The 26,457-nt window shown below is 43.1% G+C and overlaps 1 protein-coding gene across 1 annotated transcript in view; it reads left to right on the forward strand.

Moving 5' to 3' along the window:
- The window catches only part of LOC111952798 (semaphorin-3ab-like), a 29,690-nt gene extending 4,068 nt beyond the window's left edge, over window positions 1-25,622 (forward strand). Inside the window, 17 exon segments of the mRNA XM_023971706.2 lie at window positions 9,920-10,080; window positions 11,243-11,305; window positions 14,164-14,283; window positions 15,181-15,271; window positions 16,391-16,510; window positions 16,943-17,085; window positions 17,790-17,904; window positions 18,324-18,387; window positions 18,523-18,603; window positions 18,605-18,695; window positions 18,844-19,063; window positions 19,308-19,399; window positions 19,554-19,595; window positions 20,336-20,493; window positions 21,613-21,680; window positions 21,785-21,930; window positions 22,184-25,622. Coding sequence (XP_023827474.1) covers window positions 9,920-10,080; window positions 11,243-11,305; window positions 14,164-14,283; window positions 15,181-15,271; window positions 16,391-16,510; window positions 16,943-17,085; window positions 17,790-17,904; window positions 18,324-18,387; window positions 18,523-18,603; window positions 18,605-18,695; window positions 18,844-19,063; window positions 19,308-19,399; window positions 19,554-19,595; window positions 20,336-20,493; window positions 21,613-21,680; window positions 21,785-21,930; window positions 22,184-22,726 — 2,318 coding nt within the window. The 3' untranslated portion in view covers window positions 22,727-25,622.
- The last annotated feature ends 835 nt before the right edge of the window (window positions 25,623-26,457 follow it).

Genomic DNA, 26,457 nt, shown 5'->3' on the forward strand with positions numbered 1-26,457 from the left:
TCATCTTAAAATAGCTAGGTGTTACTCATTTTGATTGACCGTGAGAATCACACGTTCTTTCAAGTTTTGCATTGTATGTTCTGAAAGTTTGCATTAAAATAAAGTGTATAGGTTATTAAATATCAGTGGAGGAGCCTATAGGCCTACTATAAAAAAACATCTAAGTGAACTGATTGGATCCCCCTCACCTACTGAACGAACGTACTATACAGCGCAAGGCACGCCACATGATCTCCACCCCAGACCACCAGGTCAGAGAAAACAGACAATTAAATGGAGGAATTCATCCCAGGGGCTATCACTATTATGAACAATTCCCCATGTGGGCAGGTGTGGGGTGGGGTAGGAGGTTAGGAGGCTAGGAGGGTAGGAGGCTAGGAGGGTAGGAGGGTAGGAAAGGTATCTGCCTGACTGTTCCTATTGTTTGTTTCCTGTTGTGTTTTCTATATGTGGTGTTAAGGCCTATGTGATGGGTTAGAGGTGGTATGATTTCCTCTTGTAGGGCTAAAGTGAATCTGAATCGGAATTGGTTTTACTTTTCTATCACATGAACGTCATGATGCAAATGCATTGATATAGTTTTATTCAATCAATGAATCAAAGTGTAATGCTGGAATGATGTTCTCCTTCATGGCATGAGGAGTGATAGCTCATGAACTGAAGAGAATTTAGGCCTRTTCCATAAGATTGATTGCCTTCCTTCTCTCGTTGATACATTTCACACCTTCCCAATTCAGAGCCAAACACACATTTGAGTTACACACACGGGGACTTCATTAACATAATGTGGGATGTGATGGGGATATGGTCTTTAAAGTTAGGAAACAAGACTCTCAACCTACAGCGGTCAAATGATTTGGCATAAATATAAATAGGCACCAACAGCTTGATAAAAAGTGTATAACATGCATGTGAAGATGAATTACAATATTAGTGGGAATATGTCCATGATAAAGACAATGGGATATAATTAGATAAATTAGAAAAAATATTATTTGAGATGCAGCCACAATTTGATTGTGGGTCGCTATTTCTAAAATCAATATGGACAGCGCCCGGTGCTGAAAGTTGAGTAGACAAATTAGCAAGAGAGTTTTGTTGGATCACTAAGAAATAAGAGGTATAGGCTTAGCTGTTTGACAGAATATTATGCAATTATGTTATCCATATATATGTCGATATAGCTATTTCCTCCAATACTGTCACCATGCACTCCTTAAAGAGGCCTACCTCCTTTCTGCCTCGGACTCGGGCCTCGTGTCTGCGGTGGTAAAATTACGATGCTTAGATTCATAATGACATCTCAGATGTAATTATTTGCGCACAGCGACAGTAGATTTGCAAACAAGACACACTGGTTTGGCATTGGAAAAATAAGGTAAGATTAATATATTTTAATAGAGTAAGTAGGCCTATTCATGAATACATAGGTGGTTTTAACAATGTAATCAGATCAAAATTAATATGTTATTGTCAATGAATTGATTAGCCCACTAACCACGTGTTAAATGTGTAGTGTAGTGCTTTGAATTGGGCAGCTAGTAGGCTATTTGTTAATAGGTTAATTATGTTCTGGCGCACCGACTAGCTACAAACTCAGGAACAAATTGGCTGGAGGCCAAACCTAGTTGCCATCCCCGTTATATATTTAAGTAAAGGGCACGAGGTGGTGTGGTATATGGCCAATACACCACAGCTAAGGGCTGTTCTTATGCATGACACTACGCGGAGTACTTTTGTACAGCCGTTAGCCAAGGTATATTGGCCATATACCACAAACCTTTGAGGTGCCTTAATGCTATTATAAACTTATTATTAAAAAATCTAATCAAATCAAACTTTATTTGTCACATGCGCCGAATACAATAAGTGTTGACCTTACCGTGAAATGCTTACTTACAAGCCCTTAACCAACAGAAAATATTGACCAAATAAACAAAAGTAAAAAATTATAAAAAGTAATAATAACAAGGCTATATACAGGGGGTACCGGTACCGAGTCAGTGTGCGGGGGTACAGGTTAGTTGAGGTAATTTGTACATGTAGGTAGGGGTGAAATGACTATGCATAGATAATAAACAGCGAGTAGCAGCAGTTTGCAAAACAAATTGGGGCAGGTCAATGTTATTAGTCTGGTGGCCATTTGATTAATTGCTCAGCAGTCTTATGGCTTGAGGGTAGAATCTGTTAAGGAGCCTTTTGGTCCTAGACTTGGYGCTCCGGTACCGTTTGCTGTGTGGTAGCAGAGAAAACWGTCTATTACTGGGTGACTGGAGTCTCTGAGAATTTGATGGACTTTCCTCTGACACAGCCAATTATATAGGTCCAGGATGGCAGGAAGCTTGGCCCCAGTGATGTACTGGGCCGTACGCACTACCCTCTGTAGCGCCTTATGGTCAGATGCCGAGCAGTTTCCATACCAGGCASTGATGTAACCGAGCAGGATGCTCTCGATGGTGCAGCTGTAGAACTTTTGATCTGGGGACCCATGCCAAATCTTTTCAGTCTCCTGAGGGGGAAAAGGTTTTGTCGTGCCCTCCTCATGACTGTCTTGGTGTGTTTAAACCATAATAATTTGTTGGTGATGTGGACACCAAGGAACTTGAAACTCTCGACCCGCKCAACTACAGCCCTGTTGATGTTAATAGGGCCTTTTCCTGTAGTCCACGATCAGCTCCTTTGTCTTGCTCACATTGCGGGAGAGGTTGTTGTCCTGGCACCACACGGATAGTTCTCGGACCTCCTCCCTATAGCCTGTCTCATCGTTGTCGGTGATCAGGCCTACAACTGTTGTGTCATCAGCAAACTTAATGATGGTGTTGGAGTCGTGTTTGGCCACGCAGTCGTGGGTGAACAGGGAGTACAGGAGGGGAGTAAGTACACAACCCTGAGGGGCCACCGTGTTGAAGATCAGMGTGGCAGACRTGTTGCTGCCTTTCCTAACCACCTGAGGGCGGCCCGCCAGGAAGTCCAGGGTCCAGTTGCAGAGGGAGGTGTTTAGTCCCAGGGTCCTGAGCTTAATGATGAGCTTCATGGGCACTATGGTGTTGAATGCTGAGCTGTAGTCAATGAAAAGCATTCTCACATAGGTGTTCCTTTTGTCCAGGTGGGAAAGGGCGGTGTGGTGTGCGATTGAGATTGTGCCATCTGTGGATCTGTTGGAGCGGTATGCAAATGAGAGTGGGTCAAGGGTATCCGGGAGGATGCTGTTGATGTGAGCCATGACCTGCCTTTCAAAGCACTTGGCTATTGACGCGAGTGCTACGGGGCGGTAATCCATTAGGCAGGTTACCTTTGCTTCCTTGGGCACAGGGACTACAGTATGGTGGTCTGCTTGAAACATGTAGGTATTACAGACTCGGCCAGGGAGAGGTTGAAAATTTCAGTGAAGAAACTTGCCAGTTGTTCCACGCGAGCTTTGTGTACACATCCTGGTAATCCGTCTGGCCCCGTGGCTTTGTGAATGTTGACCTGTTTAAAGTACTTGCTCACAGCCTCGCCACATCCGACGAGTGTCAACGCCAGTGTCGTAGGATTCAATCTTAATCCTGTGTTGACGCTTTGCTTGTTTGATGGTTCGTCTGAGGGCATAGCAGGATTTCTAATCAGTGTCTGAATTAGTGTCTCGCTCCTTGAAAACGGCAGCTCTAGCCTTTAGCTCGATGCAGATGTTKCCTGTAATCCATGGCTTCTGGTTGGGATATGTACGTACGGTTACTGTGGGGACGACGACGTCAATGCACTTATTGATGAAGCCGATGACTGAGATGGTATAGTCCTCAATGCCATTGGATGAATCTCGGAACATATTCCAGTCTGTGCTATCAAAACAGTCCTGTAGCGTAGCATCCGCGTCATCTGACCATTTCCGTATTGAGCGAATCACTGGTACTTCCTGCTTTAGTTTTTGCTTGTAAGCAGGAATCAGGAGGATAGAATTATGGTCAGATTTGCCAAATGCAGGGCGGGGGAGAGCTTTGTATGCATATCTATGTGTGGAGCAAAGGTGGTCAAGAGTTTTTTCCCCTCTGGTTGCACATGTGACATGCTGGTAAAAATGCTGGTATAACTGATTTAAGTTTCCCTGCATTAAAGTCCCCGGCCACTAGGAGTGCCGGTTCTGGATGAGCATTTTCTTGTTTGCTTAATGGCCTTATAGAGTTGGTTGAGTGCGGTCTTAGTGCCAGCATTTGTCTGTGGTGGTAAATGGACGGCTACGAATAATATATATGAGAACTCTCTTAGTAGGTAGTGTGGTCTACAGCTTATCATAAGGTACCTCAGGTGAGCAGTACCTCGAGACATTGGCAAATAGCTTCTTCTCTGTTCTGCCGGTGCATGGAAAATCCCGCTAGCTCTATTTTATCCGTGTCATCGTTCAGCCACGACTCAGTGAAACGTAAGATATTAMAATTTTTAAGGCACTAAGGCACTGCATCTCAGTGCTAGAGGCATCACTACAGACCCTGGTTCAATTCCAGGCTGTGTCACATCCGGCCGTGATTGGGAGTCCCACCTGGCTGTGCAYAGTTGGCCCAGTGTTGTCCGGGTTAGGCTTTGGAGTCTCTGTGTTGACATGATCAGGAGATGCTTTATCTGCTGTTACCGAGCAGACACACACAACCAGTCATGTGGATGTCAGCTGATCTATAACAACAAGGCCTTGAGATATAGGGCACCATACCATACAATACTGGCTCATATGTTCTATTGCTTAGATGTGCTTCTGATATTTTCTATCGCAGCACTTAACTCTCCCTATGCCCTCCAGCCMAGAGACAAACAAAGAAAGAGAGAGAAAAAGAGAATGTAGGATCAAATAATTAATTTATATAGGCCTCACATAAAATAAAGCTGTGTCTTAACTGAGAGTGTGAGACAGAGAGGGAGGAAGGTGGAGGATGAAAAGAGAGGTGAAGAGAAGTGACTGGAGAACAGAAAGGCAGAGATGGAAAGAGAGAAAAGAGAGGCAAAAACAGATAGTTTGGGTGAGGGGTGACATGGAGAGTGCATTGAAATAAAATAGAGTGGGGAGGGTGGAGCATATTGCATCTGAGAGAGGGGGAAAGTTGAATGGAGAGTGTGGGAAAGGAGGAAACATGAAGAGTGGGGATAGGGAAAGGTTAACAGCTGACATCTTGTGACCCCACTTCCCATGTAATTGTCTGTCTGGCCACCTGTTGTCCACCTGTCCGTCTGTCTTTCCAAATGGGCCCATATGCAGAACGCAAATGAGTAGTAGGGCTAGGAGTTGTTTCTGACCAGGAGGATACAGATAAGAGTTGTTGTGTGGATMCACATATTCTTTATCGTGCATGTGTGTGTCTGTATGTCAGCAGTTGTCCCTGTTACTTTTTTTATAATCTCACTATACTCTGGTGAATGGTTTTCATGGATGCTAGTCCTACACAAACACACCCACTCACCTGAGCTGTGTGTGGTGTGTGTTAAAATGGTGATTCCTGGACTGGCTCTCTACATGTCTGACACGCCACTGTTTATACGACAAGCAGGCTGGGATCTATGCAATTAGCTGCTTACGTTTCACACAGTGGATAGCATATACAGTAGGATTACAGTAACTCACACCTCTGTATCTTTGTTTGTTCAGGTGTGTGTGTGTGTGTGTGTGTGTGTGTGTGTGTGTGTGTGTGTGTGTGGTGTGTGTGTGTGTGTGTGTGTGTGTGTGTGTGTGGTGTGTGTGTGTGTGTGTGTGTGTGTGTGTGTGTGGTGTGTGTGTGTGTGTGTGTGTGTGTGGTGTCTTGGGGGGGTGGGTAATGCTGGGGTGTGTGTATGTGTGTGTGTATATGTGTGTGTGTGTGTGTGTGTGTGCTTGGGGGGTGGGTATGCTGGGGTGTGTGTATGTGTGTGTGTGTTGTGTGTGTGTGTGTGTGTGTGTGTGTGTGTGTGTGGTGTGTGTGTGTGTGTGTGTGTGTGTGTGTGTGTGTGTGTGTGTGTGTGTGTGTGTGTGTGTGTGTTGTGTGTGTGTGGTGCTGGGGGGTGGGGTATGCTGGGGTTGTGGTGTAGGAGAGGAGTGCTTTCAATGAAAAGGGATGTGTGTTTGTGACAGAGCAGATGAAGGGCACTTGAGGGAATATGTTTCTACCTAGAAGCTGGCGGTCTCTCTCTCTCCCTTTTCTCTTTATCTCTCCCCCTCCCTCTTATTCTGTCACTCTCGTCTTTCTACTTCCTTTGCACATTTTCCCTTACATTGCCTTTTTCTTAAACTGCATGCATATCCATCTCTCTCTTCTTTTACTTTGTCCACTTCTCCCCTCTTTTCCTCCCCATGTCCTTTCCCTTCTCCTCTCTCGCTCCTCCCTCTCAGGGGTTCTGACATATAAACACACTTCAGATAGGGGGCATTCTCCCTGCTGAAACATTCATGATGTACACATTTATTTATTCCCAGAGAGAGAGACAGAGAGACAGAGAGACAGAGAGACATAGAGAAAGATAAAGAAATAGATACTGCCCTGCCAATAGTTGAAGTTTCAATAGTTTCTGAAAATTCCACTTCCTGAGGTACATTTTCAAATATGTAAAAAGAAATACAGCCTGTGACAATCAGAACCGAGTCACTAATAAAAGTTTCAATGTATTACAAAGCAATACACCCTCAGCTAACAACCAACTGCACAATAAGGTGTTGATTCAGCATATAGCACTCTGAAACCTATCATCAGCTAAAGTTTTCATTATCACACATAGTAATACATCTACTACCATACATCTACTACCAATCCCACATTTAGAATATAATCTAGCAACTGGCTGTAGAGTGGTTGTAGAGGGCTTTCAGGTGGGTCATAGAGAGGTTTCATGTTGGTTATAGATCATTGGTTGGTGTAACACAGAGCTGAAAACATACACAGTGTAATGTGTGACTGTGGTGTGACCTGGACTACGTCAACAGGACATTCCCATTAGTCTAGCGAGCTATGCCTCTACCCACACATAGTGATATTAAACACATGGCCATAATGAACATTASTAATGTTTCTCCAGTGAACACTCACAAATGGCTGTCACTATTTCAGGAAAAACACTACTTGACGAAAACATTTCAGGGAAAAKACTCTTGTTCTACCAAGCTCAGGAGTCCAACCCTCTGGAGAGCTGTCCAACCATCTTATGTATTCTGATAGATGAGACCAATGGTAATACATGGTAGCTAGGTAGCTAGTAGTTCATATGTGTTAAGAAATGTGCTTCTAAGATGAGACACAGATCTTGAACCAACAGATATTCCACCTAGCTTTCTAGCCATAAGTGAGGAGGGAGTATGCCACTACTGCCTACGTCAAACCACATTGGTCTGTGGGGAGGCAGAGAGAGAGGGAGAGAGAGAGAGAGAGAAGAGAAATATAAATGGAAGAGTGTAGGGACTAAGGCGTCCAGAATTACAGGGTGTTACAGACCACTCATCTCAACAGTTCCTCAGAGACTTTACGCTGTGGTTACTTCATTATTGCCACTTATCTCACACACACACTCACCCTGTCCCTTCCCCTCTCTCCCTGTCCTTCACTCTTTCCCTGTCTCTTCCCCTCTCTCCCTGTCCCTTGCCCTCCCTGTCCCTCCCTCTCTCTCCCTCCTCCTGACTTTCACTTATTCACAAGATTCACAATACCTCTCCATCATTTAATATTTTTCCTCCCTTCTCTCTTTCCCTCTCTCCCTCCCACACACAAATGTATGGGTGGTCAGCTGGTGTGGGCGATGGGTGTTGGTGGGTTCATTGGGTGAGGAGAGAGTGTGAGAAGGAATGGTGTGTGCATACGTGGGTGGGTACGTGTGTGTGTGTGTGTGTGTGTGTGTGTGTGTGTGTGTGTGTGTGTGTGTGTGTGTGTGTGTGTGTGTGTGTGTGTGTGTGTGTGTGTGTGTGTGTGTGTGTGTGTGTGTGTGTGTGTGTGTGTGTGTGTGTGTGTGTGTGTGTGTGGTGTTAGAGATGGAGTGTGAGAGAGGTTTAGGTGTGAGAACATTTTGGCAGCAGGTAAAGGTTACAGTTTCATCTTGAAAGGCGGTCAAAATAACACCCCTCAGGTTGCAAATATTGTATTGTACAATACTGGGCTGTTTTTTGACACTGACCTAATGGTTGTTGTGGTTTGAAGTGGTTCAACGGATCCTACAGGAAGACTAAAACAAAAATTGTTTCCCAGATCATTCGTTAGGTCACTGCAAATGTTCTCATAAAACAAAAACTGTCCAGTCGTGGTGATGATTATAGAACGTTTGTATAAAACATTCACCTGATATTGCAAGAAAGTTCCTAGAATACATTTAATCTGTTCTTTTAAAAATCCCAGAATATTTCATTAGGTTGTGGGAACGTTGTGTGAGATTCCCAAAAGAGTTTCCAAACACAACTGTCCAGTTGTGCTAATTACTGCAATCTTTCTATTAGGTTGCAAAAAACTGTTGCCTGATGTTGCAAGAAAATTCCCAGAACACGTTTTATTTTCTTAAAAATGTCCTAACACATTTATTTACATTGTGGGAACATTGTGGGGATATGACAAGATACATATTAGAGAGAAATATTATTGTGTGGACATTTTTGTGTGGAATTAGGTGAATATTTTTTGCACCCTAAAAAAAACATTGTAGACTCATCCGTACAATTGGATTTTGGGAACATATCTTTTGTGATGTCCCCACAATGTTCTCACCAGACTGTTCCCACATCCTAATGAAATATTCTGGGAACCTTAAATAATAGATTAAGGAATCTATGCAATCTGTAATGATTCAGCTTTACAGATTCCGCAATATAAATTTAAAGGTAACATCCGATTGAGCCGACATATGCAGCCTTTACCGTGAATGCAGTCTCTGCTAAAGCGGGAACATTGCCTTTAAATTTCATTCGTAACGCTGAACTTCCCTAAATGTTTTATTTTGTAGGAAAGTTCTTGCAACATCCGGCGATTGTTTTATACAAACATTCTATAATCATCACCACAAATGGACAGTTCTTGTGTAATGAGAAAATTTGCAGCGACCTAACGAATGTTCTGGGAACGTTCACTGAACCAATGATGGTTTGCTGGGAAAACATTACTGGTACATATACATTGTGTTATTAGATTAGCTGGAAACCTAATGAGAACTTTTGTGGAATGTTCAATGGTGGTTGTTACAGAGGTTGTGCACATTTTAATACAACAATTTGCAGTCATTTCGCCAGTGTCTACTCTGAGACAGGCTGGTCATTCTGCATGGAGAATTGTCTGTTTTCCGCTGTGAGTTTGTTCTGTGGTCCAGTTCTGCTTGGCTGGCCAGTCAAGGTCAGTTCCCCCAGCCAGATCATTTGGTCATTGCCTCCATTTGGTCATTGCATCTGATTCATAGAATACATTTTTTTGGACACAAACTAGTGTGGGGATGAGGGTGTGAGGGAAAATGTGTGATTGGGCAAGAGAGAACACACTAACATTTTTTTCATTAAATCTCAGCCAAAGCACCCTCTCTTTCTGGTACCTCCCTAGGCTTTTGGAGTTGAGATCCTGTCCCTGCTGCTCTTAGGAAAAAGGGTTCAAAAAGGGTTATTCAGCTGTCCCCATAGGATAACCCTTTTTGGTTCCAATTAGATACCTTTTTTGTTGCAGGTAGAACCCTGTGGAACATTTTTTTTTTTTACAGGAACCAAAAAGGGTTCTTCAAAGGGTTCTGCTATGGGGAGAGTGTAGGATGTGTCTTCACGTGGGGATGGCATGTTTCCCCTCTGACATTATGACTATACTGAGGAGACAGGTCAACATGTGTTCTATAAGATGCTGTTCTATTAGATGCTGTATGCTAAGACTTCACTAATTCCCTTTTTCAAACTATCTATATTTCTCTCTAGTCTAATATTACCTGAGTATATCAGATACCATAGGAAGTAACTCGCTCTCTCTGTTCTCCTCTCCAGAGATGTTGGAGTCCAATAACTTGGTGACGTTTGAGGGCCAGGTGAATAGCTCTGCCTACCACACGTTCCTATTGGACGAGGAGAAGGGTCGTCTGGTGGTGGGAGCCAAGGACCACATCTTCTCCTTCAACCTAGTCAACATCAGCAGAGATATGGCACAGGTAACAGTTACAATACACTTATAACGCATTATAATCAATACACTTGCATATATACACCATAGTCTGCTTGTAGTCTGTCTGACTATACAGATGTAGGATCTTCATTCGAGCCAGTTTGCTACAGAAGGAAAATAATCCTGCAGCAAAAGGACATGTGAATTATTATGTGGATTATAGTTAATGAACAATTTTGTAGGGGTTGATACATTTTTCGTAAGGGAAAATCATGTCTGAAATTTCAAAGTGGAAATTACAAACTTCAGAAACCTTTTAAAACCTCAAATACACTACAAGTTTAACATTTCCTGCATTTCAGGAAAATTATCCTGCAACAGGGTGATCAAATTAAGATCTTACATCTGTAGCTACCTCACCCCTGTCAGTCTTAGCCAGTTTCAGCCAGGGACTCTGTTTCTACCATAGAGATAGATAGAGGACTCATCTTTGTATCTGTGCCATTATAACGTCCATGACAGCATAGGCAGTGCTATTGAGGCAATCTCCATTTTTAAGAATTACATTTTCTTCTTTACAATTGGCTGATCCCTCCTGATGACCCGGTTGAAGATGACTCTAACAGGGTCACCAGGAGGGATAGGCCAATAAAGTTGGAAGTCCCACCAAGGTGACTACATTAAAATGGTGGAAGCTCTCAATGGCGCTGCTCATGCTAATATAGCCTTTTGGCACATAGAGGCCTCTATCATTCTCCATGGTTTCTACAGAGAAGTGGCTGATGATTAATTCAGATCTGAGCTGTCGTGCAGGATCTCACACTGGCACGTTAGCCACGCCATGCACACCTGGATGAATAATGCGTAATCGAAAACAAAGTGGAGAACAAATCGCATTGTGACTCCACTACCCCCACCACACACATATACACATGTGAACATGTGAACATACACAGGCTCGCAAGCAGACACATACACATCAATGAAATCTCATAAAATATGAGCTTCCTCCTACAAAACTACATTTTGCAGTAACATTGCTGGCAGAACCACCTCAGCTAAATTAAGGCCTGTTAGCTGACCAGCTGCTTGGGTGAGGGTTTAGGGTTAGGGACTGGTTGAAGTTAGGATTGCTTGTGGCTGATTAAGGTTATTGTATCTATGTGTATTGTGTAGTGAAGTATCCTTATCTTTCTGTGTCTGTGTAGATCCCGTGGCCTGCCTCCACCTCCAGAAGAGACGAGTGTAAATGGGCAGGAAAGGACCTAATGGTGAGTAGTTACCTCATCTCACACTATCTCTCCCTCCCGAAGTACTACTTTTTACACTACAGTGGGATTATGTCATCTGTGTGTTGACACATGGACAGGAAGCTCGGAATCTGATCATAATCCCCTTGTCAAGATAGAGACATTACATGAACTTAATCAACTAGAGTCCAATCAACTGAAGTCACCCCATTGTTTCCTATGAGAATGCTCAGTGGCACATTTGAAGATCAGGAAGTGTCATATCAACATGTCACCATCTTGCTACATGTTTTTGGAAATATTGCATGAAGAGTGTGAGCTACTCTAGGAAGTGACTTTGCAGGCTAGCTCAGTGTATCTTAAGTTGAAAGCCGACCGGGGTACTGCAGACTACCAATAGCAACTAAATGATCTTTTGTCTGTGTGTGATTTTAAAGTAATCAGTTCAAGGACATACATCTGGTGAAATAGAAACAATTGTTGGTACCATGATTGTATTGAATTTTTATTTATTTATATATAGCCACCAATATTGACCACAAAGATTGTCATTTTCCGATTCGCTATAATGGGGTATCCTGTTTTCTGGAAACAATGCCTGCAGTACTGCAGTCAGCCTTCAACTTGAAATTCTCAATGCGAGGGGACAGTCGTTCTCCCCTGGTCTAACAATAGAACAGTTGACCTAACCACTGGGATACGGGGCTAACAGTGGACAGCCAATGGGCTTACAGTCACTGCTTTCAACACAGGAGCAGTGTCCTACTGTAACATCAGCTATGGCTGTGTAGAGACATGGGTATTTGTTATATAGAGCATGGTCTCTGTCTACACAGTTATATGGCATTAGAAATTCCCACTGCTATATCAAGTGTGTTTTCCTCAGTCTAAGAAGAGTGATGTCGATACCAGCAGCACCTCTATGCTACATATGTCCTCCTTGCATGACTAGCTCAGTCGTGTATATGTGTCCTGTATATCTGTCTGAATGCAAGCAGTACATTGTGTAAAGACTCAGAGAGACAGTTCCATCTATCTCCTTCTGACTTCCCTCTCAGACACAGCCTGGGGCCATGTGTTGCCTACAATATAAAATCATAGCTCCGCTGCGTCTGCCTCACTGAGTTCACAGGCACAAGGTCAAGCTATGCTGAGTTTCTATGGGGTTGATTTGAAGGGCCATCAGGTCTTTTGTGTGTGTGTTTTCTGTAAACATTCTGGAAGGGATGAGCGGGGAGCCCTGAAGGATGGTCTTTGTGTGTGAAGGGCAGAGGAGACATGAAGGAGAGGAAGAAAAAGAGGGCAGAGGGGAGAAGGAGAGAGGGAGAGAGGTAGCAGGACTACAGATGCCCTTTGATGAACTTGAACAAAGGCACTTGTGAACATGCCGCAGGGAAGACCGTGAAAGAGAGATGAGAGAGAGAAAATAATAGAAGCAGACATTTCTAATTTACTCTACATCTATGAAGAAAGGAGGGTGATACACAGAGCCAGGGAAAAAATAATGAAATCTGCACATCTGCACAACCAGCTAAACCACCCTGAAATGTCAGACAGCTCTTTGGAGGACAACAAAGGCATACCCAATCAACAGAGCTGCTTCCTGTCGATAAAGTCAGATCAATTTAGTCATGCATTATTTGTGGTTCTGTTTTCTCTTTTTTCCCATCAGTGTGATGACATTAATTTTCATATGAGGTCAGGCCTGTTGCATGCTCAGGCATGTGCTGACAGATCATGGGAAACAGGCTTTACAGCATGGAGACAGACACCCTACACTCACTACACTAAACAGTAAACTTAGATGAGGTTACAGTATGTAATGCTCATAACATTTTATTGTTGTGGGAAGGTTGCTGGTGCGTTGCAAGCTAGTTGCAGGGATGTTTCTGCATTAAAAAGTCTCACTGTTGATGTCCATCATAAAATCCCAGCTGTTTCAATACTCATCACATGTCCCTGAGCCTTTCTGATCAGGAGTCAGGATAGGAGAGAGGTCATTCAGTGTATATGGGGAGGGGGAGATGGAGAGAGAAATATAGGAGAGAGATATAGAGATCATTAAATAAAGAGAGAAAAACAGAGAATTACAGATTACTGTCCTCAATCTGAACAGCGAGTTGTTGCGTTATTACACAGCACAACAGTCTGGATTATCTCTGAAACAGCAGAAACAGCACTCACTCAGCTGGCCTGGGCATGATGGCATTGGTACAGTATAACCAATCAGGGCTGTTCCTTTCCCCAACATTGTTATTCACATGTAGTTGAAGTAGTTCCCTGCATATTCTTGGAATATTATTAATAGATTATTCAGACAGGACAAGTCTTTCATTCTGATTTCAGATGCCCTTTATTCTCTCAACCTAAATATTTGTTTTCCAGCATAGCTCTACTGTATGTGATGTTGTGTTAAGTCCAGAGAGGGTTAACACTTTTCTCTGTCCAGTGGATCAGCTCTGGATAGGAGTGCTTACTTCTGATGGACAAACTAGGTTTTGACCCAAATGGGCAGGACTGGGTTTTGATCCAAATCAACAGGACATGATTTTGCCCCAACAGCTTCAGAAAGCTTTATTCTCTGTGTATGATAGTTGTTTTCATAGTCTGTTTATCTCCTGCGTACCCATGATATGCAGTGGTGCAGCGGTCTAAGGCACTGCATCTCAGTGCAAGAGGCATCACTAAAGTCCCTTGTTTGAACCCAGGCTGAATCACATCCGGCTATGATTGGGAGTTCAATAGTGCGGCGCACAATTGGCCCGGCGTCTGGCCGGTGTAGGCCATCATTGTCAATAAGAATTTGTTCTTAACTGATTTGCCTAGTTAAATGAAGGTTAAAAAATATATACAAAATATCTCTCTTTTTCTATCTCCAGAGTGAATGCTCTAATTTCATCAAGGTGTTACAGCCATTTAACCAGACCCATCTGTATGTATGTGGAACCGGAGCCTTCCACCCTGTCTGTGCCTACCTGGAGGTGGGGAAGAAACTAGAGGTATACCAACCTGCATTGTAACTATTCACACATGTTTTCATCTTTCTGCCCACCCATCAGTCTGCTTACTCTAGTAATCGAGCTCTAGTGTTCTACTATTTACTGACCAATACGACAACACAAGCCATGGAAGAGGGAATGTCATGGTTTTTGCTGTCTGATTCAAGCCTTATATGAGCTGCAGCCAGATTACAGTATTAACAAAAACTCTACACTATAATGTGTGATTATGGTTTTGGCTTTCGATTTAAAACCATAAACCGTGGCGGTATTCTCTGAATCGTAATGATTCACTGATGGCCTGAAGAAAAATGGTTTTATTCGTTCAGTAAATGAGGTGGAAAATTCCATCGTCCAAAACATCCTCAATTCATTACTTTACAAATGAAACGCTGTGTGTTTGTGTGTGTTCTATGTCTCCTCTTCGTAATGTCAGTGAGTCAGGCTTATAAATGTGTTTCCTATTCATTAGACTGCAGAGAATTAGAGAGGGAGAATGTCTCTGAGAATAGTCGTCCCCACTCTTAACTGCCCGGCTGGGCCCACTTGTTAAAGTGACTCTATGACAGGGGTGACCAACCCTGTTCCTGGAGAGCTAACTTCCTGTATGTTTTCGGTCCAACCTCAGTTGTAACTAACCTGGTTCAGCTTATCAACCAATTATTAGAACCAGGTGTGCTAGATTAGGGTTGGAGTGAAAACCTACAGGATGGTAGCTCTCCAGGAACAGAGTTGGAGAGCCCAGCTCTATGAGAATGTAAAATATCAAAATCTGCAAAAATAGAGATACAATGTTTTTTCCAAGACGCCAACATCATGCATTGATGTCAATCGGACTTTGCGGTAAAATCAGAGTTCTAAATGCTCTATATTTGGAACTATTTCTTATGTAAACAGGACAGTGTGTTCAGGCTGGAGCCCCAGATAGAGAACGGTCGAGGGAAGAGCCCTTATGACCCCAAGCTGCTCACAGCATCCATGCTCATTGGTGAGTGACCCAAAACAAACTCACACACTCAACTTTCTTTATCAAGGCACCAATTTACCCCAGAACTTTTCACACACATAAAGAGGAGGTTAAACTTCTTCTCTCATCGCCACTCATTCATTATGCATATTTACAGTTAAGAGGAAGTGGATAAATGACAGGGCTGGATATATGCAGTATAGCAGGGCTGCCCAACCCTCTTCCTGGAGATCTACCGTCCTGTGGGTTTTCAGTCCAACCCTAATTTAACACACCTGATTCTACTAATTAGCTGCTCAACAAGACCTTAACTAGCTGAATCAGATACGCTAAATTAGGGATGGACTGAAAACCTACAGGACAGTAGATCTCCAGGAAGAGGGTTGGGCAGCCCTGCAGTATAGTGTTCATCATTCGTAGTGCTCTACAGTGGACACACTAATTTCCAAGCCTGTAAGAGTGGTAGATGTGTATGTGCAAACCTGTGTGTGTCAGCTTCATTTCTTCACCATGTTCATCACCAGAACCAGTTATACTATATGACATCACATCACCCCAACCAAAAGATGGTCATTTTCCAGCCCATGAACCCTTTGTCGCTCTCTCCTCTTTCTTCTCTCACCCGTCTCCCTCCTTTTCTCTCACCCCTGTCTCCCTCCTCCTCTCTCTCTCCTCGTTCTCCTCACCCCTGTCTCCCTCGTTCTCTCTCTCCTCTTTCTTCTCTCACCCGTCTCCCTCCTTTTCTCTCTCTCCTTTCTCCTCTCACCCCTGTCTCCCTCCTCCTCTCTCTCTCCTCGTTCTCCTCACCCCTGTCTCCCTCCTTCTCTCTTTCTCTCTCCTCTTTCCTCTCTCCTTCTCTCACTCGCTCCTCTTTCTCGTGTCTCCCCTCCTCTCTCTCACTCTCTCCCCTCCCTCCTTTCATGCAGCCAGCTACCTGGCCCTGAGTCTCTTCCTTGTTCTGGTTCGTTATCTGGTAGATTAAGGTGTTCCTTGTGACAACACATTCTACCTGTATTGTTAAGCCTGCAGGCACCATAATGTACCTGCCAGACTAATACAGACACTTGACACCTGTACATGAAAGGTTATGAGACACACACACACACACATCTGATATTGTCCTCCTCCTCTGTCCTTCAGATGGCGAACTGTATTCTGGGACGTCAGCTGACTTCATGGGGAGAGACTTTGCCATTTTCCGTACGCTGGGACAGCATCACCCAATCAGAACAGAGCAACACGACTCTCGCTGGCTGAACGGTGAGATGGAGATAAAGAACATTCTCAGTTCTGATGGTCTCAGTTCATTGAACTATGCTTGCCTGATGAGTTACCTTGCTTGATTCTTGAAGACTTGTGTTAGCTCCCCAAGCGGATGCCTAGGCTTTAGCTCAGCTAGCTAACATTCTGTTGGCATGCAGACGAGCCGGATTAAAACCATCTTAATTTGAGGCAGAAAGTGTCTCAATGACAGAATCTAAAAAGACAAACAGACAGAAGTTGAGACAGAAAGTTGTTCTCAGAGTACGATAACAGAGAAGACAGTGGAGAGCGAGTGTTAAATCCTCTGTGTTATTGACATGACTGCAGAGAGGGAGTGGTAGCAGACACAGTATGTTAAAGTTTTTACTGGGGAAGAAGTCATGGATTCCCTATTTCATTATTTGTTAAATTATATATATTTTTGTGTAGACCCCAGGTTTGTGAGTGTCCACATGATCCCAGAGAGTGACAACCAAGAGGATGACAAGATCTACCTGTTCTTCAGAGAGAATGCTATGGATGGGGAACACGCAGGGAAGGCTACTCAAGCACGCATCGGACAGCTCTGCAAGGTACACACACAAACACACTCAGACACCTCAGACTTAAACAGCTTCCTCTATCTCTAACAGAGTAAATGAGTGACAGCGTGTTTTCCATAACGGATGCTTTCATAACCAGGTATTTCTCTCCTCTCAGGTTATATTTAGCTGTGAAGTGTGTTGTGTTTGGTGTGGCTCTCTTCTTACTGAGGGAAACCTGAGAGGGAGAGGTGGTTAATACATGACACTGGAGCCAGAGAGACTACAGAGAGACTACGTAACAATGGTGGTACTGTTCGGATAATGGCTAGTATTGGCACAGACTAGTGTCTCCTCAGCCACCGAGTAGCGTGCACAACCTCCCAGCCTGATTTCTCAGTATGTGAGAAATCTGCTCTTCTCTACTCAACACAATCCATTCATTATACAGCGTGTCAGCCTTAATAGAGCGTAATAAATCACTGTGGATCTGGGTGTGGATGTGTTTCTTTTCTCACACTGGGAGCCTGTATTGTGTCGACGTGTGCAGAAAAACAAACACGCAAACGCAGACTCAAGACACTTTTGTCTTGATAAAGTAATATAAGAATCTGTAAGACTGCATTAAGCCGTTGTTGTCTGTTCGGGTGTCAATCATAGTTCTAAAATGCAGCATTGTAGTGTTGTTTTATAGGCGGGATGTAGTAAATGTTTGAGAGGTTCATTCTGGACTCTGGTGTGTTTCCCTCTATCAGAATGACTTTGGAGGCCACAGGAGTCTAGTGAATAAGTGGACCACGTTCCTGAAGGCCAGACTGGTCTGTTCTGTACCTGGACTCAACGGCATAGACACTCACTTTGACGAACTACGTGAGTGTTTAACTACCACTGTACATGTGTTGTGTTCTATGTCATGTGTGTGTGCCTGTGTGGGTATGAAGAGGGGCTGTAGTGTGTGTGGAAATATTATGTGTGTTGTGTGCCTGTGGGGTATGAAGAGGGGCTGTAGTGTGTGTGGATATGTATTGTGTGTGTGCCTGTGTGGGTATGAAGAGGGGCTGTAGTGTGTGTGGGATATGTCATGTGTGTGTGCCTGTGGTGGGTATGAAAGAGGGGCTGTAGTGTGGGTGGATATGTCTGTGGTGTGTGCCTGTGTGGGTATGAAGAGGGGCTGTAGTGTGTGTGGAATATGTTATGGGGAAACAAAATCATCTGCAGTATATTTCTAATGCTACTGTCTTGTGATTTGTTCTTCGATGCTAACACTTCAAGGTTGCTTTTGTTCTCAGAGGATGTGTTTCTGATGAGCTCTAAGGATCCCAAGAACCCCATTATCTATGCAGTGTTCACTACACTCCAGGTACGTACACCTGTCAGTCACTTGTTTAAACTCCATTGGAGGTGTATGGATCCTGTTGAAGATTTTTGCTGGAGCTGTGTGTATCTAACCTCTCTCCCTCTCTCTCTCTCTCTCTCTCTCTCTGTCTACCTCAGTAACATCTTCAAGGGTTCAGCAGTGTGTCTGTACAGCATGGCAGACATCAGAAGGGTGTTTCTAGGTCCCTATGCCACAGGGACGGCCTAACTACCAGTGGGTTCCCTTCCAGGGACGGGTACCATACCACGGGCCCGGAAACGGTAAGGGCATGACGGGGCCTTGGGTGGGGAGGGGCACACTTTACTTGAAGGAGCTATACATAAAGCATTACAGCACTTTTAGAATGTTACCATATACAGATTGTAAACTAGTGAATGAAATGGGACATGAAAGTAAGATTCACATTGTAATGGGTGTATTTGAATCCACAGTGCCCCAGCAAGACGTTCGGTGGATTTGATTCGACAAAGGACTTGCCCGATGATGTCATAACATTTGCCAGAGGTCACCCGGCGATGTTTAACCCCGTCTACCCCATCAACAACCGACAATCATAGTCCAAGACGGACACAGACTACCAGTTCACACAGATAGTGGTGGACAGAGTGGAGGCTGAGGACGGACAGTACGACGTCATGTTCATAGGCACAGGTACACACCATACACACACACACACACACACACACAACAAACACACACACACACACACACACACACACACACACACACACACACACACCACACACACACACACACACACACACACACACACACACACACACACAACACACACACACACACAACACACACACACACATACATACACACAATCACACGCACTCACACACAAACAGACACTGAGTAATGTAATGTGTGTATGTTGTGTGTGTTGTAGATATAGGGACAGTGCTGAAGGTGGTGTCCATCCCCAGAGGGTCCTGGCATGACCTGGAGGAGATTCTACTGGAGGAGATGACTGTGTTCAGGGTAGCTTACATCCACTGATATTGTATACAGCTAAAAGGACATGTACACTACATTAGTACATACGTATTACTCATACAGCTAAGGTACGATGATAACACAAACGTATCACAATTGGCTTATGTGTTTGTACAATTGTTCATGTATTTTCTCCCAGGAACAAGCTGCTATTACAGTGATGAAACTCTCTACAAAGCAGGTAACTAACTCTGATCATATCCCTCATGACATGAGCAGGACAGACAAGAAATGGATGTCACAATAAACATTTATACGGGAAAACAAACGAGGCATTCCTACGTTACAGAACCATGGCCTTAGTGAAGCTACAAATCAAATGTTATTGCTCCATAAATGACAGGTGTACAGATCCAGCCTCTAAATAGGGATACATCATCTTTCTGACATACAGTCAGCTACATTCATATGTAATGAAGGAGTAGTGTTTCTCACTAGTAGTCAGCTTTCATCAACGCCAACTAGGGTTCAACACGCCAACTCACACACTGAGCTGCAGAGGAGAGGGACACTACCATAGAAGAAGAATTTAACTGAATGAAAGCTATGCTATTCATAGAATTGCATTGTATTCCTAATACAGACTTGATGTGTCCTGTCAATGTCATGGGTGACACACCTAGCCTGAGGGCTTTATAGAGAGAAAAGAGACACTCATTATAAGAGTTTAACACGATGCTGACTAAGACAGAAGTCCATTGTTAGGATGTCAATCAACTGGTTTCTAATACGTGGGAAGGAAGAAAACTGTATTAGTATGCTATAGAAGGTGCCGAACACCAATATTAATATGATGTGGCCTTTCTGTTACTGTAAAAACACTACGGGGCTCTGAGAAAATGTATAAACCATTATGCGTAATATATAAATAATGCATCAATTTGATCAGGTATTTTGAATATTTTCTCTCTGTTTCCACAGCAACAGTTGTACCTCGGCTCAGAGCTGGGTGTATCCCAGATGCCTTTGCATCGCTGTGAGGTGTACGGGAAGGCCTGTGCTGAGTGCTGTCTGGCTAGAGACCCTTACTGTGCCTGGGACGGGACCGAGTGCTCACGATACTTTCCTATGGCCAAGAGGTATGCTCACACGCACACACACTCATTGCATAGTTAACTTTCAAGCAGTGTTATTCTCATTCAAAGACTGCACATAGTGGGTACACTATGAAGAAGAGAACATCAGATCGGAGGGATTGTTCATGTCCACAGATTAAGGATATACAGTATGTCAGCTAGCTGTGTTTCTGTTATCGTGGGTCTGATGATGAATAGAGCAGACCTTGTGTTGGAGCCAGAAAGCCCTGAAGGTAGCCAGGTCACATTTCTCACTGAGTCACAGAAGAATAACCTGAACTGTGTTTACTGGCAATGAGAACCAGTGTCAGTCGTACCTGCAGGCAGAATGTCTGGGTGAACGCAGGGTGAAATAAAGTGTTAACAGTTCTAGCTGTGTATAGGAGGAGGGGGTATATGTATGTATGTATGTGTGTATGTATGTGTGTGTGTGTGTGTGTGTGTGTGTGTGTGTGTGTGTGTGGTGTGTGTGTGGTGTGTGTGTGTGTGTGTGTGTGTGTGTGGTGTGTGTGTTGTGTGTGTGTGTGTGTGTGTGTGTGTGTGTGTGTGCGTGTGTGTGTGTGTGTGTGAGTGAGTGAGTTCTGCACTGTAGCCTTCCACCCACTCAAAGTCTCCACTGGGTTATTGATTTGAGATTTGGCCTGAAGGTCTCATATTTCTACATCTTTTAGACTCTGAATACTCTCATACTCTCTGAGAAAACAGCCCTGTAGGGAAGAGATTATATGTGAGAGAAGACACTAGTTCTTTCTCAATTAATAAATCTCTGTTTTGTTTTTCACTCTGGATATTCTGTTGTTTGTTCCGTCATTATTTACAATACGTGTGTGTGTGTGTGTGTGTGTGTGTGTGTGTTTGGAATCCAACCCCTCTGTATCCGTGACTGAGTGTGACTGTGTGATTCAGTCTGTGTAGCAGTTAGAGTGAGTGATTGATTAATTAGGTCTGAATTCCTCAGTCTCAACTACCCTGTAATTATATCTAAGCCTGTGGTCTACAGTGGTATGAAGCTCACTGGTGTTAGTTTATCAGCCTGGCTCACAACCACCAGCACAGCACATCCAGAACCACACACATGCACGTGCACATTCACAAACTCACTGTTGACATGTGTTTTTGCAGGAGGACAAGGAGACAGGACATCAGGAACGGAGACCCTTTAACCCAGTGTTCAGATCTGCAGCATCAAGGTATGTATTTACAAACAAACCTCCTCATGCAGTATTCCTCTATTCACATTATAATGGTTCTGAGTTCATGTAGTGTTCACACTACTATTTGTGTGTGTCTGTAGATAACCTGAATGGGCAGCCCACGGTGCTGGATAAGACGGTGTATGGAGTGGAGAACAGCAGTACGTTCCTAGAGTGTAGCGCCAAGTCCCAGAGAGCAGTCACCTACTGGCAGTACCAACAAGCCAATGACGACCGAAGACAAGACGTATGAAACCTGCTTTCACGAAATCTTAGACATACTGTAGAACTCCAGATAGCATTTCAATCATGATGTCCATAAATTAATGAAATACTGATTCCAGCACATCATACAGATTTCTGTATTACTATAGATACTAGATCCTGTACTGTAAAAAATACTCAAAATAATGGATATCAAATGTAGTACTGTTTATCTTAGTATGTAAAGTAAAATCAAGTCAAGTGAAGTAATCATTGTATTATTCCTTTCTGTGCAGATCAAATCAGAGGATCGTTTTGTACGTACGGAGCAGGGCTTGCTGATCCGCACATTGGACAAGAAGGATTCTGGGATGTATGTGTGCCAGGCAGTAGAACACGGCTTCATGCAGACGCTCCTAAAGGTCACCCTGGAGGTCATCGACACTGAACGCCTCGACGATCTCATTCATCGTGATGACGAAGACACCGCACACACCGCTACCACACACACCACCGCCCGGGACACGTCCACAGCCCGGGAATCGCCCAATCAGAAGCTTTGGTACCGTGACTTCCTGTCGTTAGTGAACCACCCGACCCTGAATAGCGTGGATGAGTTCTGTGAGCAGGTGTGGAAGAGGGAGAGGAAGCAGAGGAGGCAGAAAGCACACCTATCCCAACAGGTCCAGCTACACCAGCAGCAGCAGCAGGGCCTCGTGCACGCTCACACCCACGTGCACGCCCACGGCCTGGCGGCCAAATGGAAACACCTGCAGGAGAGGCAGAAGGGCCGCAACCGCCGGACCCACGAACTGGAGAGAGCCCCCCGCAGCGTCTGACCTCGCACCCACTGAATCCCATGACCCTCCAACCCCCAACCCACGTACCCTTTCCTCGTCCCCGAACACCCTCCGAACCTCCTCCCCTGCCTCCTCTGCCCCATACAGAGATAAAGACTCGTTCCACACTGACTTTGTACAGAGAATCTCAACTGGAAACAAAGGCAATATCCCGCCCTGGTCGATGTGTAGGCTGCGTGGGCACCCATGTTTACAGTGACACGGCACAGAGACACAGGATGATACAGTACTATTATATTCTATTATCTCAGCTGGCCTCTGTGGCCCCAGCACCATGGAGGGACAGTGTCAGCCAACATGAGGACTGGACTTCATGTAATTACATGCTCTCTCTACTATTGAATAACCTATTGAAAACATGGCTCTGTCTCCGCAGTAGTATGGCTTTGTATAGCTCATCGTTGTTGTCCACCCAGATTTAGTGGGTATCTTCTATTAACAACCACTATCTTGGAACAAGGGATGATAGTGTTTGATGACATACATGACTGAGCAGGGATGTACCTTATGTGTGTATCACAAGGACAATTATAATATACAGGTCATGTAAAGCACAACGGTTTGATGTTGAGAAGATTCTATGAGATATGAAGAGTTCTGAGGAGAGAGGAGGATGCCCGAGCACTGCAAGAAAATAAATCCATGGCTACTGAAAATTCAGTAGTCATGGATTTATAACTAAAGATGTTATTCTAACTTAAATCAGACATGTAAATATGCTTTGAAACATTATTGTACAAAAGGGAATGGTTTGCGGGTTTCTTGTTACATGATGCTGTTTCACCATAAACAATTGAATTAAGCAGTAGGTTAAAAAAGTATCCAACAAGATTCTGAAAGTGATTGTGTTCAGTGTATAGATAATCTCTCCCTTCCAAGACACAAATGTTTTGATGTTTTGATGTTAATCTTTTTGATTTGTTCAGAGTCCTGTATAAAATATGTTACATCGTTGAAGTTGACTTTATTTGAAATATTTTCTTCAATTTATGTTTCAGTCAAACCCCTGCATCCCAGTTGAACTATTCAATCTGTGTCGCGGAGCGTTAAAGTTGGCGTGATAGAAATGGAAAAGTAATTCCTGATTGAGATGTCATATGCAGYGTTTACCGTGAATGCAGTCTCCGCCAACGCGGGAACATTGCCTTTGAATTTCAATCATGCTGTAACACTGAACGTCCTCGATTCGGATAGAATAGAACCCTAAAACTTTGTCGTCTCTGCATCGACTCTGTCACATGTTGTTTAAATGAATAAATTACTAAATTTGCAAACAAAACTTGTTTCCAACACACACAKATTTATAGATATGTATATGTACATTGTGAAAAAAATATTTGATATAAGTTGATCTATTTCAGAAAACATTTTGTAACATCTATTTTTTATTGTTTTATATCATTATAACCCTGTTGTTACTTTATGATAACACCTACATGTACAGTGCATTCGGAAAGTATTCAGACCCCTTGACTTTTTCCACATTTTGTTAAGCCTTATTCTAAAATTGTTTCAATTGTTTTTTTTCCTCATCAATCTACACACAATACCCCATAATGACAAAGCAAAAACTGAAATATAACAAGTATTGGTATTACGCAGCTCTTTCAGAGTGACCATCGGGTTCATGGTCACCTCCCTGATCAAGGCTCTTCTCCCCCAATKGCTCAGTTTGRCCGGGCGGCCAGCTCTAGGAASAGTCTTGSTGGTTCCAAACTTCTTCCATTTAAGAWTGATGGAGRCCACTGTGTTTTTAGGGACCTTCAATGCTACAGACATTTTTTGGTACCCATTCCGAGATCTGTGCCTCGACACAATCATGTCTTGAAGCTCTACGGAGAATTCCTTTGACTTCATGCCTTGTTTTAGCTTTGTCATTATGGGGTACTGTGTGTAGATTGATGAGGGAAAAAATTAATACATTTTAGAATAAGGCTGTTACGTAACAAAATTTGGAAAAAGTCAAGGRATCTGAATACTTTCCGAATGCAATGCAACATGTACATGCTGGCAAACAGGACCAACTAACAGAGCAAATACTTTCCACTCATTAAAAAAACACCACTGGTGTTTTATGGAACATGCAGGCTTCTATTACAATAGTTAGCATACCACTAATGTAACGTATATGTCCATGTCCGTTTGTCCATGTCAGACTGCAAATGTACTACATAGCGTACCATACTCTTCCAGCAAAATACAGATATTGTGTTATTTTCCAGGAGCATAGTGTATCTGTCCTATGTATTTTCAGCAGAATCACTACAGTATGTACTTTACATGTGTTTTCTATGTACTTCAGGATGTGTGTTTCATTTTGGAATATCTCAACAGAGACAGACACAGAGAACCTGGAATGTAGTTGTGAACATAACATACACATTGAAGAGTAAATCCTATGGTCCAACAGTATGACACTGTGCTAATTGCATGTGAATGCCATTCTAGTGTACCTTTGTTTATATAACTGTGTAATGTTTCATGTTGTTTCTGATGGTATGCTCTTAGCTTAGAGGCAGTACATGTTAACCTGTTACTGAGGTGTAAATACTCTATTTTCAGTAGGAAATATAAGGCACACAATCGATTACTGGAAGTACTGACATACTTTGAAGAACACTAAAGTACTGCATAACTGAAGTACTCAGACTTTAATTTTATCATACCAGAGTTCCTATTTTAGAACCGGTATTCTTCAGTATAAAAGGTGCTGGTTCTCTGTACCGGTCATCTCCAGCCAACTTCAACCACTAGCAGGACTGCTGAGTGTAAATGAGGGAGTAAACCGATGCTGCTGTATTGACTGTGTTTGGCATGATGATGATGATGATGATGTACTCTACTGTTCTAATAAAAATCTCTTCCTAAAGCCTGGTTTTACTGACCCTGTCTTGTTATTTGTTATATCTGAGAYTGTTACTCTACCACACTACCACAATGCTACTAAGTCATGGGCACTGCAATTGGTACATAAATTGTTGCACTTTAAATTAATGATGCAGTATATACCCATTGATTCTAGAATAATATAACTTCTAAATGCCTAATGAGCTTAGTTCAACTGTTGTACCACATCATAACCCAAAATAAGCTTGTTTTACTCAATCGTTTGTAAATAATGTAATTGTAAACAAATACTGTATAATCTCAAAACTTGGACTGGGATTCAATCTGATTGGCTTTGTCCGCAATGCACGTTTTAAAGTCAAGGTTCCTGTGTTTGCGGTGACAACATTCACCGTAAATGTTGTAAATGTCAGCTCAATAGGAAATTACCTTTAAATAGCGCATTTTCCAATTCCACGATCTAATTGAATATCGGCCTTTGTTAAAACTATAACTTTAATCTCACGCTTGTTCAGTCCTTGCATCCATAGCTGTCTATGAATTTGAATGTCCTCCCCCAGCCCTCAGATTTCTATTTAAACTGTAGCGGGATTACCGCTTCGTTGTTGTTTGAACTGCAGATGTCCCTTTTAAAACTAAAATCCACGGTGGGCTTGGTCATGTTAATCTATTTAAAATATCAACACATTGAGATGAGACATTTGGTTGTTGAGGGTGTCGTTACAGATTTTCTCTTTTGTTAGCATGAGCCAATAGTTGTAATACAATTGCAGTATTTTAATGATGATATTCCATACACTAAAGCTATAGACCTAGCTAACAGCACACAGCCCATTTACCACCAGTATTTAATAAGTATTATA

Source organism: Salvelinus sp. IW2-2015, linkage group LG26, assembly GCF_002910315.2.
Source record: "Salvelinus sp. IW2-2015 linkage group LG26, ASM291031v2, whole genome shotgun sequence".
Classification (NCBI taxonomy): Eukaryota; Metazoa; Chordata; class Actinopteri; order Salmoniformes; family Salmonidae; genus Salvelinus; species Salvelinus sp. IW2-2015.